General features: G+C 44.0%; 1 protein-coding gene across 1 annotated transcript in view; it reads left to right on the top strand.

The window, feature by feature from the left end:
- ptpn20 (protein tyrosine phosphatase non-receptor type 20) overlaps positions 1–14,825 on the top strand; it is a gene marked incomplete at both ends in the record, with an annotated part of 63,799 nt that extends 48,974 nt beyond the window's left edge. The window contains 11 exons of the mRNA XM_080782984.1: positions 66–227; positions 1,560–2,109; positions 3,127–3,236; positions 4,548–4,633; positions 6,630–6,769; positions 8,039–8,187; positions 9,034–9,124; positions 12,319–12,653; positions 13,332–13,547; positions 14,284–14,346; positions 14,715–14,825. Coding sequence (XP_080639110.1) covers positions 66–227; positions 1,560–2,109; positions 3,127–3,236; positions 4,548–4,633; positions 6,630–6,769; positions 8,039–8,187; positions 9,034–9,124; positions 12,319–12,653; positions 13,332–13,547; positions 14,284–14,346; positions 14,715–14,825 — 2,013 coding nt within the window. The remainder of the gene's footprint in view (positions 1–65; positions 228–1,559; positions 2,110–3,126; positions 3,237–4,547; positions 4,634–6,629; positions 6,770–8,038; positions 8,188–9,033; positions 9,125–12,318; positions 12,654–13,331; positions 13,548–14,283; positions 14,347–14,714) is intronic.
- Between the last annotated feature and the right edge of the window lie 1,598 nt (positions 14,826–16,423).

Genomic DNA, 16,423 nt, shown 5'->3' with positions numbered 1-16,423 from the left:
ATAATTTCACCCACTTTTGTTTTGTGATGTGACAACAAAGCTGAATTGTAATCCTCCGACTGCAGAGTTGCATCATGCAGGTGGAGTTCACCAAGGCAGAGGGAGGGGGCCTGGGCTTCTCTCTGGTCGGAGGCACCAACGGCAGCATGCTCCGTGTCAACGAGATCTGCTCCGGTGGAGCGGCACAGCTGGACGGGAGGCTGAGAGTAGGAGACATTCTGCTGGAGGTAACTATAGTCCACAGTACACCTAACTCCAAAATCCAAAGAAACATTTAGCTCAAGTGGAGTTAGGAGGTTTTTTTGTCGAAGCGCTTTTTAATACTTTTCATTCGGTCAATATTTCCTAACCCATTGGGCCGAATCTGGGAAGGCCTTCTAGGGCAGTGTTTCCCAACCTTTTTTGTCCCAGGGAACACTTTTCATAGCCTAAAAATCTCGGGGCACACCTAGATATACGGGGGGGGGGGTGTATATTATATATATATATATATATATATATATATATATATATATATATATATATATATATATATATATTAAAGAGTAAAATACTTTTGACAGAGCATCTGGAAAAAAGTTTCCAGATGCTCAGAAATGACCCCACACAATTCACGATTGTCTTTGTATCCAGCGTTGCTGCAAGGAAACATGTCTAGCTTTCCCTTGCCTGCAGCCTGCCGCCAGATGGCGAGTTTCTCCCGAAATGTGTTCAGTTTTGCCGTGCTTGTAAGAATATTCTCATTTCACCCTTGCATTTTCTTGTTGTAAATAAATAAAAAATAAAATAATATAAAATATCCGCCATGTATGCTAATCTTGCACACCAGTACTCATTTGCAAACAGTTCGGCATATTTGGATTGCTCTGCGGACAGAAAGCACTTTAATTCCTCCCTCAGTTCATATACACGCGACAAAACTTTTCCCCTTGAAAGCCATCGAACTTCGGTGTGCAACAGCAGAGTTTGATGTTCCGCCTCCATTTCCTCGCAGTGTGGCGAACAGCCGGCTTTTCAGTGGTCTTGCTTTAATAAAGTTAACGACGCTTACTGCATCAGAGTCTATTGTTCCGCCGTTGTTGTTGTCACACGTCTAATTAGACGTGTTACAACAACAACGACGCAACAATAGGAAGCCTGCAGCTCAGTAGCTATTGTTTTCGGGGGAGGGATAGTGTTAATTTCGGTCAAATCAGGCGGCACACCTGGACACATCAAACGGCACACCAAAGCTCCGCGACACACTAAGGGCCTGACCTAAGGTTTCTGAAAACGTTCAAATTCTGATTAATTCTTTTTTTTAAATAGTTATGTTGCTACATGTATAGCAATAGCTGATGAGACACAGAGAGTGCACCGGCGTCAAAGGCAGAACAATGTATAGGTTGCAACAGGCATCAATAGGTATAGGTTGCATCAGGCACCAACATGGGCAACCTCATAGGTCGGACTAACGGGATGTCAGACTTATGGGCAGTTCCCACGAGAGCCTCATCGTGGATGTGTGTGTGTGTGCGTGTGTGTGTGTGTGTGTGTGTGCGTGCGTGTGTGCGTGCCAGGTGAACGGAGTGATCGTGTCGGGGCTGAGCCACAGCAAGGTGGTGGACATCCTGCGTAAGGCCGAGGGCACGGTGCAGCTGACCATCTGCAGGGACATCCTGCAGCCCCCGTGCTACGACTCGGAACCCCCCGGGGGCGCCGAAGACGCCACGGAGGCCTACCCCTACCCTGCGGGCGCAGACCCCACGCAGTCCTACCCGTACCCAGCGGGCGCAGACACCACGCAGTCCTACCCCTACCCAGCGGGCGCAGACACCACGCAGTCTTACCCCTACCCAGCGGGCGCAGACACCACGCAGTCCTACCCGTACCCAGCGGGCGCAGACACCACGCAGTCCTACCCGTACCCAGCGGGCGCAGACACCACGCAGTCCTACCCCTACCCTGCGGGCGCAGACACCACGCAGGCCTACCCCTACCCCGCCACCACAGACATGACGGCCTACCCCTACCCCTCCGGTGGCATCATGGCCGACCAGCCGCCACACCACGTCCCCGAATCCTCCTCGACCGATGCGCTGCTGATCTATCCGGTTGAGCGGCCCCACGGTGAGAGCCTCCATGTATTACTTTTTTAAGTGTCTGGGGCAGCGATCCATCTTTGAGAGCTAGAGTATACATTTTAAGCATATATGGTGCAAGAATGTCCGCAAAAGCCTTATATAGCTCACATGGAAGCCCATGTATTACTTTTTTGAGAGGACTGCAGTACAATGACTTGTTGACTACTGACAATAATCAGTGGTGGAATCAAGTACTCAAATGATTAATATTTACGTAACCCTAGCGTACGTTGATGCATTGTAATTTCCGTGTGTGCGCGCAGCATCACGCAAGTAACTTAGTATAAATCAGGCTCGAGTACTTCCCGGAGTACACAAGAAACATTAGTCCTAAAATATGAAGACAAAAATATACTCACAAAACAAACACCATGAACAAAGCAAAAATAGACAAAAAACATTAATCACAAGGTTACACCAGGCTAAAAATAGACGGTAAAACTATCACAGAAATAAGCAAAACTAACATTAGTGCTAAATCAGCACAGAGAAAACATTAATCTCTACTGTGGTATATTATTGAGAGTCCAGGTGGACACAAAGGAAGGAATTTAACACCATTCACGCAAAAATACAGTGGTCCATGGGATAGAAAGGTATAGTCCCATGTGGAACTTTGAATCACTGCATTTAACATGCAGAGGTTTGATTTTTACATCAAAATAATGCTAATTTAGTCTCATTTTCAAAACTGGTGGGTCAATCTAACTACCCATGCTTTGAAGGTAGGATCATTATGTACTTGAACCATGTGAAATGCAAACATTTATAGACGGTATAAACATATCATCGCTGTCGGATGGAAAACTTTTATGTCCAGAACGGTGATTTTTTTCTTATGATAAAAAAAGTATGCTTTTGTATGATATAATAATTTATGAAAAACCCACCAAAAGTTAGAATACGAGATACGAGGTTTCTGCGCCGACAGCATAACGCTCTCATGTGATAGATTATAGTGCTGAAATATAACTGTATGTCACACACCATGTCGTTGGCCCAGATACCACCGCGGACCATGGGATCAACGCAGGGGACGATGTGTTCCTGGTCTCCGCCCCGCATCCCAGACACAGACTGGCTGTCGTTAGGGACGAGAGTGTCATCGACCAGGTAACGCACAGACACACACATTATACACACACACACACACATTAGGGTCGTTTTTTTCCACCCTAAAACATGATCATCAGGTATTAGTAATATTATTATAGAAGGAGGAAGATCTTTTTCCAAAAATGTGTACAGTATTTGTTCAATGTTGTTTTTATGTGGACACGCCACCAGTTCCTTAAGTACACTGTGACTGGTTTGCCTGGTGGGTGGTGATGGGTGGTGATCCACCTGAACTGAAGCCTCGCCCACAGCTGATATTGTGACGTCACTATATCACTGTTTTCTTTGACTGTCAAGGTTTCAGCCTCCAGGAAGAAACCCTAAATAAAACCACATCAAGGGGTTTACCGTCACCTCATAAACACAAACTGGGGAGAAGAAAACACAAAAATCACGGCACTCCATCTTTAACATCAACCCCTAAACCTAAACTGTAGATGCTTAGTCCGACTCCTTACCCCAAGCTGAAGCTCTGCTTAATATTAAGCCTCACTCAAAATAATTTAAAAAAAATGAATAAAATATGTAATATTCCTAATATATGATAAAAATGTAATAGCGGGTAGGGTATGCATGTGACATCATCATCATATCCAGGAAGTTATGCAGGAACGCCTACTGAGTGGCAAACATTTTTTGCATTAAATGACGTTAAACAACGTTGAACTCACCTTGCCACTCGATGTGCCACTCACTTTATGCATGCCCTCTATAACAACCATTACTCTGGTGTCAGGTGAGGTCCAGGAAAATGGTCCTTACAATGGGCCTGATTCACTAAGCCGTTTACACCCATATATGGGGTGTAAAGGAATTTAACAGACTTCCCACGTTAGTAGTCTAGAATAAGGCATTCTAATGACATACAGCAAGCTGTGGTCCCATGTAAGTCTGCAACTTGAGAAAGAAAAATGCACGTACAAAAACATTACTGAATCAGACTACTAACGTGGGAAGTTTGGACAATTCCTTTGCGCGCAAAATATGGGTTTATATAGCCTTATTGAATCTGGCCCAATGTCATATACTTGGTCACTATACTTGGGGACATTTGGCCCTCCCTGCTATAGTCATACAAGTACACACACACACACACACACACACACACACACACACACACACACACACACACACACACACACCACTACACAACACACACAAAACAGAAACTCGACGTGGGATAACACTGAACTTGTCCTTGTACAAGAAATGCTAACCGCTCCTTGCCTCTTCTCTTTTAACCCCTTGCTGTCTATCTGTGTCCCCCTGCTTTCCTTCCTTCTCCCTTGCCTTTCCGTGAACTACTAGACGTCCAGTTGCAACAGCACGCCCTCGCATCCAGCTTGCTGCCCTTCCCTCAGTGTCACTGACATATTGCATGGAGCTTCGGACAGGTAGTAGCTCCTTTTTCCTCTCCTCCTCCTCCTCCTCCTCCTCCCTGTCTTATGCTTAATTTATACTCCCGTCGCGTGACGCCAGTGTCGTGTGTGCCGGAAATAGCCGATCTACAAGCTCCACGCGACGCATTGTGAGCTTGTAAGGCCGGCTATTTCTGTTGCGCGGTACGTGCCGACGCACGACGATGGATGAATCAAGTCTCTTCCTTGCCGTCTGTCTTTGTTTTGGTTCAGTCTATTGTTGAACGTGACCTTAAAATAAATGTTAAATAGCTACAGTAATCGCTGCTATAGAGAGGGGTTGCTCTCTCCAGCTCTTTTGATAAGTAGAACGTTACTTTTCAGGAGAGAGAACTTAAACAGGATACAGAATAAACGAGTGAAACTGGAGATGATGAAAATGAGCCGACAAAACTGGAACACTATAAAAGGCTGATAAATGGGTTCTTTCTCCCTTGATTGTATGAAATTGGCTACCCTACCCACCACCTGAAATTTAATGGATTTTGTTTATTAAAGTGATGGGGGAGACAAACAAACGCTCTATAGCAATGATTATTATCAGAATATAGAACTTTACTTACTTTTGATTCTAACTCCCCAAAAATAGCACTTAGACCACCTTGTACCAGCAGAGGGCATGAGAGAGTCATACATGAAACACCAGTCTTTCTCTTGTGACGCTATGTTTATTATGAACCCTCCTCCAACACACATCGACATACTGTAGGAACAGTGGTGGAAAAAGTACTCAAATGTTTTACTTAAGTAATAGTATCAATGCTGCAATTTAGATGTATTCAAAATGTACTTAAAGTACTAAAAGTACTCATATTGCAGAATGCCCCATTTCACACGTTGAAATGTGTAAGAACTCGTTTGAAAATAGCCAATATACAAGTTTGTACATATATATATTTTTTTCAAATGGCCAAATTGTATATAGAGTTGAAGTGTATTTTTTTTAATCCAAATCTAAATCTCCAAAGTAACTAGTAAAAGTATAATACTTGGCTCTGAGATGTAAAGTGGAGTAGAAGTGAAATTTCCAAGGGAAATTGGAAATACTCAATCAAGTAAAGTACAAATACCTCAAAGTTGTACTTATAAGTACAGTACTTAAGTAAATGTAGTGAGTTACTTTCCACCACAGCATAGGAAGTGCCGTGCTGTAGCAGTAGCTAGCTAGCCAACAGTTTGACATTAGCACACTGGTTCTCAACGTCTGGTTCGGGGACCACCAAGGGGTCCAAATAGATCTGTAACTCGGTTAAATTACCACTGAGGATTTCAGTGTCGAGTAGGGTCCCCCCAGTATCGTTTATTTCAAGATCTCGTAGTTTGGCATGCATTAGGGATTAGGCCACAGACCCCCTTTTCTGGCACCCCAATCTACACTATTAAATCCTCAGTGTTAAAGGACCACTTCACCACTTTTCAACTAACTCACTAATGATAAAATAGCACAATTTCTTTCTACTCAGTCTGTGTCTCATAGGAGGGCTGTGGGAAATTCAGAAACCCGTTCACCAGTGACATCATCGGTGGGGGATCCAAGCTAATAGAAAATGCAGGCTTTCTATTCCTAAAGAAATATTGTTTGTATGTTGTTTAAAAAATATCTGGTGGACGGGTTTCTGAACTGCCCACAGCCCCCCTGTGAGACACAGACCAAGTATCGGTGAACATTAGTGAGGACCAATTATATGAGGATAGGTTGAAAAGTGGTGTTGTGGTCCTACTCTGTGTACAATGGAACTTAAATGAACACTGTCAAGAGTCATAGGGTCCATTTGGGCCCACGGGCGGCCCCCCAACGACGTCGAGAAACGGTAGGATTATAATAGCACACAGATTATCTTAGCTTCTTGTCGTCTATACTGCATTTTAGGTGGAAAGGTCGCAGGGAATGGAAGCCCTGCCTTGCATGATATCATCAACCCCTCTCCCCACACATGAAGGTCTCACCCCCCTGCCCCCCTGAATCCCCCAGGAAACAGTTTGTGACCACGCTTTTGGACCCGCCCCCAACCCCCAAAGACATTAGGAACCACCAGTCTGACGGCTGGAGCAGCGACGAGGACGACGACGCCTTCGAACCCAACGGTCAGGAGACGAGCACGCCCCCGACAGGTAGAGTTATTGGCGTGCAATCTTTTCAGAATCTTTTCCCAGAAATTGCTGTAATAAAACGGGGTCTACTGGAGTGAACAGAGTTGTCACCACTGTCTTTACACCACTCTGCTATGCCAGTATACTTAAGCAATATTACACGAGAGGGTGTGGGTTAGCGTGATTATTGCCACGACAGTGAGGTGGTCAGGAACGAGACGAAGTCGAATTCTGCAAGCATCACTGAAGTGGCAATAATCACGTTAAACCACACCCTCGAGTGTAATATTGCAATTATACAACAGTTACCCTTAAAACTAAGAAAATCGCTGAAAAAATATATATTTTTAATGACAGATGTAGTCACTACGACCACAAATTAATGTCCCAAGAAACTAGCTAGCCTAGCCACCAAGTTTGCTAGCGCTCTGGGAGAACAAAGCAGCTGAATTCTTTGTTTTGATTAGGTGGTGAATGGTGCTGGTTTAACCCACGGCTAGAAGGCTGTTTCAACCAATCAGATTGCTTCCGCGAAACGACCTGTGGTATAATAGTGTATATATTTATACTACTGTGTATAATATTTCTCTGTCTCTGTCGGGGTGGAAGCCTCATATGTCCAAAACTGTTGATTTTCAGGATTCAAATTAAAAAACGGCGAAAGGGCCTTTCTGTGTGGAGTTTGCATGTTCTCCCCGTGTCCCCTAGGGTAGGTACCCTCACAAAAACATGCAGTAATCCTGGTCTCTAAACTGCCTCCCCCTGGCCAGCCGGGGCGCCTGATGGAGGGGAAAGGAACTGGTTGGAATAACGTGTTCCTTCCACGCGCTACGTCCAACCAGGGAAACTCCCCCCTGTCAGGTGTAAAGGAGCAACTTGGACACAAGCATGAAGGAAGCATGAGTTAAGTCCGTTGCTCTCCCCAGGTTGGCGGAGGGTGTGTAGAGCCCAGGATCACAGTAGATGATTGACACAGGGGTGAAAAATGGGTTACAAAATCGTGGGATAAAAAATATATTTAAAAAAAACAAATTAAAAAACGGCAATAGTAGCAGATCGAGAAGCTCAATACGCGTCGCTTCCCGCTTGCGTTTTCGAGCTTGCACGTCTGCTGCACTTTCTGTGACGCACTATGATCCAAGTAGGGCGTTCATTTACGGAAATCACACAACAAAGTTACAATACAGAGATAAGAGGTTTCCCGCCCGACATCGACGATATATATATATAAATTTTTCCTCTCTAGTGTCAGACGTGTCAGGCTGAGTTCTTTTTGGTCTTGTCTCTCAGGTCCTCCCATCGTGTCGGAGGAGGAGCTGGCCTCGCTGGCTCTGATCGCTCCGTGTAAGAGCAGCCAGTACTCAGGCTCCAGGGTCAAGGCTCTCATCCAGATCCTGCAGCATCAGCTGGACCAGCAGGAGCTGGTCAAAGACTTCATGGTGGGTCTATACTCTCTGACCCCTTATTCTGCTTTTTAGGACAGTGATGTTTGTTTTTTTTAAATACCAGATCGACAAGCGAACGCCACAACGTGTCGCAACCTTGAAGATCGGCTAATGGTCCTCGCCAATGTGCATTTGTCACATTCTATAGTTGTAGGGGCATTGCACACACAACGCACGCACGCACACACACACACACACACACACACACACACACACATTGAGTCAAATGATCTGTCTTACATCACAGCGACAGTCTCATCTGAAACCAGCTGTGATGAGTGATGATGAGGTCATGTTTTGTTGCAGGCTCTTCTAGCGCAGCGCTTCTGTGTTAATATTACATCTTTTAGTGATAATGTTCTAACATTAACATTAAAAAGTGATACCAATATGGCACTTTGGGTAATAACATCATATCCTGTGTTTGTGAAACTAAGGAATTGAGGGTATGCGCGTGACATCATCAACATACCCAGAAGTTACGCGGGAACGCCTACTAAACTACTTTCTGGCATTGACAGCCCATACTGTACATCCAATGTACATCCAATTCTGATTACAGTAAACGACATTAAACCATGTTAAACTATATCTCTTTTTTTTAACTCTTTTTTTTTACAGTAATTTCATGAATGAACACACAAACAAAATCCATAAAATAAAAAACAAATGTTTACAAAGTAGTGAAAATAGCAGGTCTACAAGGCTTGTACTGTACATCTGCTATTTTCACTAGTTTGCGTGTCACGGGGCAAAAACCAATGGGAACCACTGCTCTATATCCTGTGAAAGGGTGGTATAATGAGCGTTGGATGATGATGTAATGTGTGTGTGTTGCAGGCTCTGGAACATCTGAAACCCGCTGACAACTGTTTGGTGGGCAAAGCCCCGGAGAACAGAGACAAGAACCGCTACAGGGACATCCTACCATGTGAGTGTCATTCCATCTGCCGTCCAGTTTCAACTTCCATTGCATTTAAAGTGAAAGTGGGGTCCGCAATGTGGCCCGGCCGGGCCGTGTATGTTATAGAGCACCGCAGTCTGACAACGCCCTGCGTCACAGAGTTATGTACACTCTGTTGAGAAGAGTCCCAATAGAGAAATCTTAGATCGCGTCATATAAGAACTGTGTTCCAAAAATAAACAAATAAATCGGCCGGACGATGTTACTCATCTGTACCACCATGTACCAATAGCTGATGAAGCATCAGCTGATGGTGAAGAAGTACAAATCCAACCACAGATGTTATCAAATGTAACTCAATATCATAAACGAAACAGAGTCGTATTCTGTACATGACCGAATCGCTGTTTCTTTTTGGAATACAGATGGGTATGTTCAATAGATGTAATACTTCCACGACCCAAGTGGTAGTAGTAGTGGGAGTGATATCAGGACAGGTTTCACAGTGGTTCTCAAACATTTTCATTTTCATGTCAAGGACCCCTAAGTTGATGTGTATTGTTGACCCCCATCTGAAAAATGTATTGTGTACAAGCTCACATTGCGCGCTGTGAGCTCCCCCACCCCCCCCTGGGGATTCCCGGACCCCAATTTGAGAACCACTGCCTTTTAGCACCCATACTTTAATACATGTTTCCCTACTGCTTTGTATTTGGCCGCTGTTCTTGAGCTCGTAAAAAGCCGTAAACTCACAGACCTGGCATTTATAGGGCCCGTACCTTTGTAAACACTTTTCTTGGCATGGCCAGGTTAACCTGGCTTAGTTTCTGTTGTTTACAGGAATACGAGGATTTAATACTCACGGTATTTTCAAGAATACTTTTTTATTTTTTTCATTTTACACCAAACAATGCCCCAACAGTAGCGCCAAGCATTTATTTACCATGTACCAATAGCTCATAATTCCGCCCCGCGCCTTTAGTTAATGTGCGATGGTGTCATCTGTTAGCATTATGCCGTAATTATCAGGTCATTACCACGGCACTAAATACGGTAGTCTGGGAAGCTAATTGCAGGCTCTGTTACGGTTTAATAAGAGGTCTGCAGATCAGCTTCTAGAAGAGTAAACAGAGACACCACAGCCTGGCAGCATGAAAGAACAAGCACGCACTACTGTAATCACTGACACACACATGGGCTTTACATTACATGGGATGTGTAGAGATTCGTGTGTGCATGCATGTGTGCGTGTGTGCGTGTGTGCGTGTTAAATAAGAATTACATACAGTGTGTACATACAGTAATGCACATTGCATACACACAATGGTGTTTTTTTTTTTTACTGAATTAATAGTAGCAGTACCACAATGTAGAAATACTCCTGCATTCAAAATTTGACTTGAGTAGAAAAAGAAAAAAAAATACAAATACAAACGTATTGGCATCATACTATACTTTGAGTACCAAACGTAAAAGTGCTCATTATGCAGAATGGCCCGTTTCATAATCATATTATTGGATTGTATAATTACTAGTCATGCATTCATCACTTTAAGGTGGGGCTGATTTTAATTACTGTACTGTATGTGCTGCATGCTGGGTATAGTTTACGATACAATAATTCATAATAATTTATCACTTAACCACTTAAACCCCAGAATCCGTTGTGTTAACCTGACTCCGCCGTGGCGGTACTCAGTACCGCCACCATCTGGCAGAGTCAGGTTACCGTTTTGTAGGGATAACAGAAAACAGAAGACCTGAGGGACTGTGGTTTATGTGCGTTTTGTATTTATATTCTAAATTTGCAACGTGACTAGTAACCAAACGTGTCAAATAATTGTATAGTGGCGTAAGAAGTACAACATTTGCCTCGTATCAAATTGGAAAATTGAAAGTCCTCGGATAACTCAAGATTGTAGTTAATACTGCACTTATGTAAATGTTCTTATTTACATACCACCACCATACTGGCCCGAGCTACTTTCCACCACTACTATACTACATGTGTATACTATATTCACACAAACTTACGTAACATTTTAAGTGCTCCTTGTTGGGCAGAGAGAGGGAGTCAGAGAGTTGAGATGGACTATAGGGCGATGACAAAGATAGTGTCCCCTAGAGAGAATGCCCCACCACACACACCTCTCCATCTGCTCGGCATGCCTTTCGGCTGCTCCCCCAGAGAACGCCTTGAGCGTGCATGTGCTTTCAGGAGGAAGCAGCGTCCACTGTGTTGGGAGTAGCGCAGCGATCCATTCGTATTAGCGCCTGACTACTTCATTTTCCACGGAGCATTTCCGAACGCGTGTTGTTTTGACCTCGCAAAATGCGGCGGGCAGGAAGACTCCCCCCCCCCCCCGAAAAACATTCCTGGCCTCCCTCAGTGCATCACCTCTCTCTCTCTCTCTGACTCTCTCTCTCTCTCTCTCTCTCTCTCTCTCTCTCTCTCTCTCTCTCTCTGTCTCTTTCTCTCTCTCTGTCTCTCTCTCTTCGTCAACAAGCCTCTGTACTGCGCCAGCTTGTTTTGCCCGGCTCCTCCAGGCTTGTTGACTTGGCTTTATTTACCATGTACTGTTGAATGGCTGAGCTTGTTGTGGGCCAAACAACAACAGGGCAACAATTGTCTGCCTGTGAGGTTTGTTTATGATTAACAGATGCGCCAAATCGTGTATTTTGAAACCTCTAAGAAACATATGAAACCTCTCTATAGTAAAAAAATAAAAAATGTGTTTACTTCCATTTCATGGTTTAATCTAATGCACACATTTTTGTCCTGCGCGTTTAGCATATACAGTAAATGTTTTGTCTTTCTTTCTTTCTTTCTTTCTTTCTCCTGTCTACCTTCCCTCTTTTAACCATTAGTTTAAACTTTGGCTATTGAAAAAGAGCGGATAATATAAGCTCTATGAGCTTGTAGATCTGCTATATTTGAAAAATCGAGACAATGTGTTAAAATCTAATCTTTGAATGTATATCCTTTAACAGCGAACGTTTTGAACTCATATCTTTGCTTCTGGGGGGCGGGGGGTCCCCCCAGAACGACATATGGAAATGGGGGTCGGCCGGCTAATACATAGCCTACAATGTTGTCAGTCCTTGACATGAACATCTTTGAGCACCACTTAGGAAGTTAGGATTTATAAGAAGACATTTGTGGAATCGACCCCACCTCAGGTCTCATTGCTCTCTCTCTTTGCATTTCCCGCTTGCAACAGACGACAAGACCCGCGTTCCCCTGGGCGAGAGCCAGGACTACATCAACGCCAGCTACATCCGCATGCCGGTGGGCGGCGAGGAGTTCTCCTACATCTCGTGCCAGGGCCCGCTGCCCGCCACCGTGCCCGCCTTCTGGCAGATGGTGTGGGAGAACAAGTCGGACGTCATCGCCATGATGACCCAGGAGGTGGAGCGCGGCCGGGTCAAGTGTCACAAGTACTGGCCCGAGAGGATGAGCGCGCCGCTGACGGTGGGCCGCTACAAGCTGCACCTGGACAACCACCAGTGTCTGGAGTACTTCTACATCAAGAGCATACGCATGGTGGAGACCGAGGTGAGACATACAAGCATCGCCCTTTAGAACCACTTCACCATTTTGCAACCCGTCTTCATATCATTGGTCCTCACTGTTGTTCATGATAAAATAGCAAAAAAAAGAAGACAAATCTACTCGGTCTGTGTCTCATAGGAGGGCTGTGGGAAGGTCAGAAACACAGTGACAGCATCACAGGCAGAAAAACAAGGGAAAAAAACAAGATTAAAAATATATATATATTTTTATTTTTATTATCGTCAGAACGATGGCTTCCATTATAGAATTGTTAACTTTTCAGGAATAGAAAGCCTGCAGTTTCTATTAGGTTGGATTCCCCATCGATGATGTCACTAGAAGTCGAGTTTCTGAGGAAAGTGGAAATAATGGTGGCAAAAATGGTGGCAAGTCGTCCTAAGCTTTGGCCATTTTAAATGTCTCTGCTGGTCATGCAAGATTACATTTATCCCATGAGCAAGCAGGCAGGCTCTATTAGCTCAAAAGGTAGAAATTGATAAATACACTAAAGCTACACTATGTAACGTTCCTCTTCTACCCCAGATTCACCCCCATCAGGTCAGAATTTGTGTCAGGTTTTTCAGAAAACTGTTATTTAGAAGACATTTTGAAGAATGTGGTATCAGGCCTCAATGGGTTAAAAGTACCAGCCAGCGACTTGCTCTTTCTCAACCTTTTCAGACGGGCGAGACCCACTTTGTGCGTCACCTGAAGTTCACGCGCTGGCCCGACCACGGCGTGCCGCGCTGCTCGGAGCAGCTGGTGCGCTTCATCCGCTACCTGCGCGCCGTGCACCACAAGGGCCCCGTCACCGTGCACTGCAGCGCCGGCATCGGACGCGCCGGAGTGCTCATCTGCACCGACATCATCCTCAGCCTCATCGAGAACGACTTGCCTGTGAGTGCGAGAGCCATATGTGTGTCTTGTCTGTGTCGCTGTGGGCCAGGAAACCTCTTATCTCCATATTCTATTTTTTTATGTATGTGTGGTTATTCTTTCTTCCTTTACGTACGGTAAGTTAGCGCCATACTTAATCATACTACGGGCGTCACACGGAAGTATCCGAAATAGCAGATCTACAAGCTCGGAAAAAAAGGGTTTTCGGCTTGTCGATCTGCTATTTTGGATATTGTTTGTATTTGAATCCTGAAAAGTAAAGTCTTTTGGGGCATATATTTCCACCCGACAGAGACGATGTATATAATACAAAATCACACCCGTGTGAAGTGAGGGCCGCTAATGTATTAAAGTCTAACTCATGTTGATTAGGTGATGGTAATGGTGATGTAATACAAACGGTGCCAACACAAACATTAAATGCCATTAACAATAAAGAGACAATCATTTATGATGTAATGAGGGACAATATGATGTAAATTGTCCCTTCATTGTCAATGGCGTTTTTAAAACAAACATTGAACTAAAAACAAACATTTAACCTGTAGGGCTAGCGCCCCTCAAATATGTCCGTTGCATGAGTGTGATCTGACCGTTACTCACGGTCATTTAGATACGTCATGCTCTCTCTTATGTCATGCTCGGGAGGGGTGGGTGGTATACATACTGTACATGCATAAATACGTACGTATGTACATACAGTACATAACATACATATATACATCTGTGTCCCCAGATTAACGTGATTGACATTGTGAAACAGATGAGACTTCAGAGGTACGGGATGATTCAGACCAAGGTGAGTACCGGCCACAGCACTGTTTCACTTTTTTTTTAAATAAAATGCAACCCTTGGCAAGTGTAAAATAGGAGACCTACAAGCTCACAACGCGTCATAGTTTCCATTTTACAGATATTCTACTGTTAGACAGATTCTTATACGTGTCCTTATGATCCTTGATGGCTATTTCTATGTATTTGATCTGTTACCATAATTATGTTGTTCCTTCTTAAATCACTCTGGATTAAGAGCGTCTGCTAAATGCCTAAATTGTAAATTGTGTCGCAACGAAGACGCGATGTGCGCTTATAGATCCGCTATTTTCTCGCGACGTCGTCGTATTACGATGTAAGACAACGGCCGTTGTTTCTCTCGTGTCCTTTCAGGAACAGTACCTCTTCTGCTACAAAGTCTGGTTGGAGGTTTTACAGGGGATTTTACAGCTTCATGGAAACCAATGGCAACCGGACAGTCCCCGAGACCACAAAGTAGTGTGAGTGTTCGCAGCTCCAGCACAGACTAAAGGACTGCAGGCTGTGGTGACGCCGCAGTGGTCAACCCTATGACTGCATGGGTTGGTAATAGGTCGACCGGGCTATAGTATGGACAGTGTTATCACCCTGTTATCCACAGGATCCGTAATGACATGCGAAAGAAGCAGGATTCTGAATTCACTTATCGTATCATTTATAGTGCTGTGATTGTGTTAACGATTTTACTTAGATCACTGAGTTTGTTGCCTTTTCGGGCTGAGTGACTTTGCCTTCTGTTTCGAGCATTTTTCTTTCTTTCTCTTTTTTTTTATATATAATTTATGTTTCTATTTAAATGTATCTATTTTACCACTCTCCACCGTCTTTTCATTTGCAAGATGTATTTATTTCTTAACAACCTACATTGCATGAAATCTTAAAAACTGGTAATCATAAAAAAAAAGGAAAAAAAAAAAGAATATATATATTTACCAGCGGGCATCTTTTATCGGGCAATAATGTCACCTCGCTCATCAAAGTGCACAAGCATAAACGGATCGCAAACCGACAGCGCGAATCTGTTTCAGTACACGACGATGAGTGGGATTTGATGAAGCATGTGTCGACATGTCATTAAGAATAAGTGCATTCATACGCTGGAGATAATTAAGGGCATTAAGGAATCAAAAGGATACTGTCGTTTATTTTCGGTCACCTATGGAAGTGAACAGTGAATCAAGTGCCTTGGAAAGACTTGTTGCACCTCTGGCTCCGAACGTAACCCCTGGCTCGCTTTCACCGGGGGGGGAGGAGGGGCGGAGGAGGTGGGCCACGGAACCGATTCGAGAGTAGGAACCAGTTGGGTTAGATGGTATGCACAGCTTTTAGCTGAGGTCTTGTTTGGTGGAGACTTTAAAACAAGGTCAAGTTTTTATTGACCACCAGAGCCAGAGGAATATTGATTCTCACTTTACTTGCTGTAATAAGTTGTTTGTAAACGGCGGCAATGTCAACGTTGTGACCCCCATCGCTGCCAGTTGTCTTTCGCTTGCATTTCCTTTTCCGTAAGACACGACGATCATCATATCGCACAACAACGCCATAGCACAAAAACTAAAACATCTGTTATTAGACGATTCTGTCGTAATACAGATGATGTGGTACAACAGCAAATATTTACAAAAATGCACAATTTTGTGATTTGATCAAAGGTCTAGTGGAGATTTTTTCCAGTCGGGAGACGGCGTGTTGGCAAGCACAATTTTCGGGGGGATAATCTCTTTAACCGGTCTCTCGAAATAATTGCGAGGTTAGTTAAGATGTCACTTTTTTTTCCTCTCTTTTTTTTTTTTTGCATCAACCTTTCTGTATAGCACAGTGAAGAGCACAAACAAACAACAGCAAGGGGCTCACAATCTTGTCATTGCCACTGTATATATGTATGTATATGATGTACAAATTGATAGAGCTGCGTACTATAATGTATCTACCGACTGAACAGATTGAAAATTTGCTGCTGCTGATTTCAACCTCAGGCTTTAGACGCACACTTTTTAGCTGCTAATGTGCCGCTGCATCGTTCTTCTGCTACTGCATGCAGTCTTTCAAAGTACGATTATCCT

This window comes from Protomyctophum bolini, assembly GCF_963924005.1.
Source record: "Protomyctophum bolini genome assembly, chromosome: 14".
NCBI classification, from domain to species: Eukaryota; Metazoa; Chordata; class Actinopteri; order Myctophiformes; family Myctophidae; genus Protomyctophum; species Protomyctophum bolini.
Note: the sequence above shows the minus strand (reverse complement) of the source record. Positions and strands in the feature narration are given on the sequence as shown.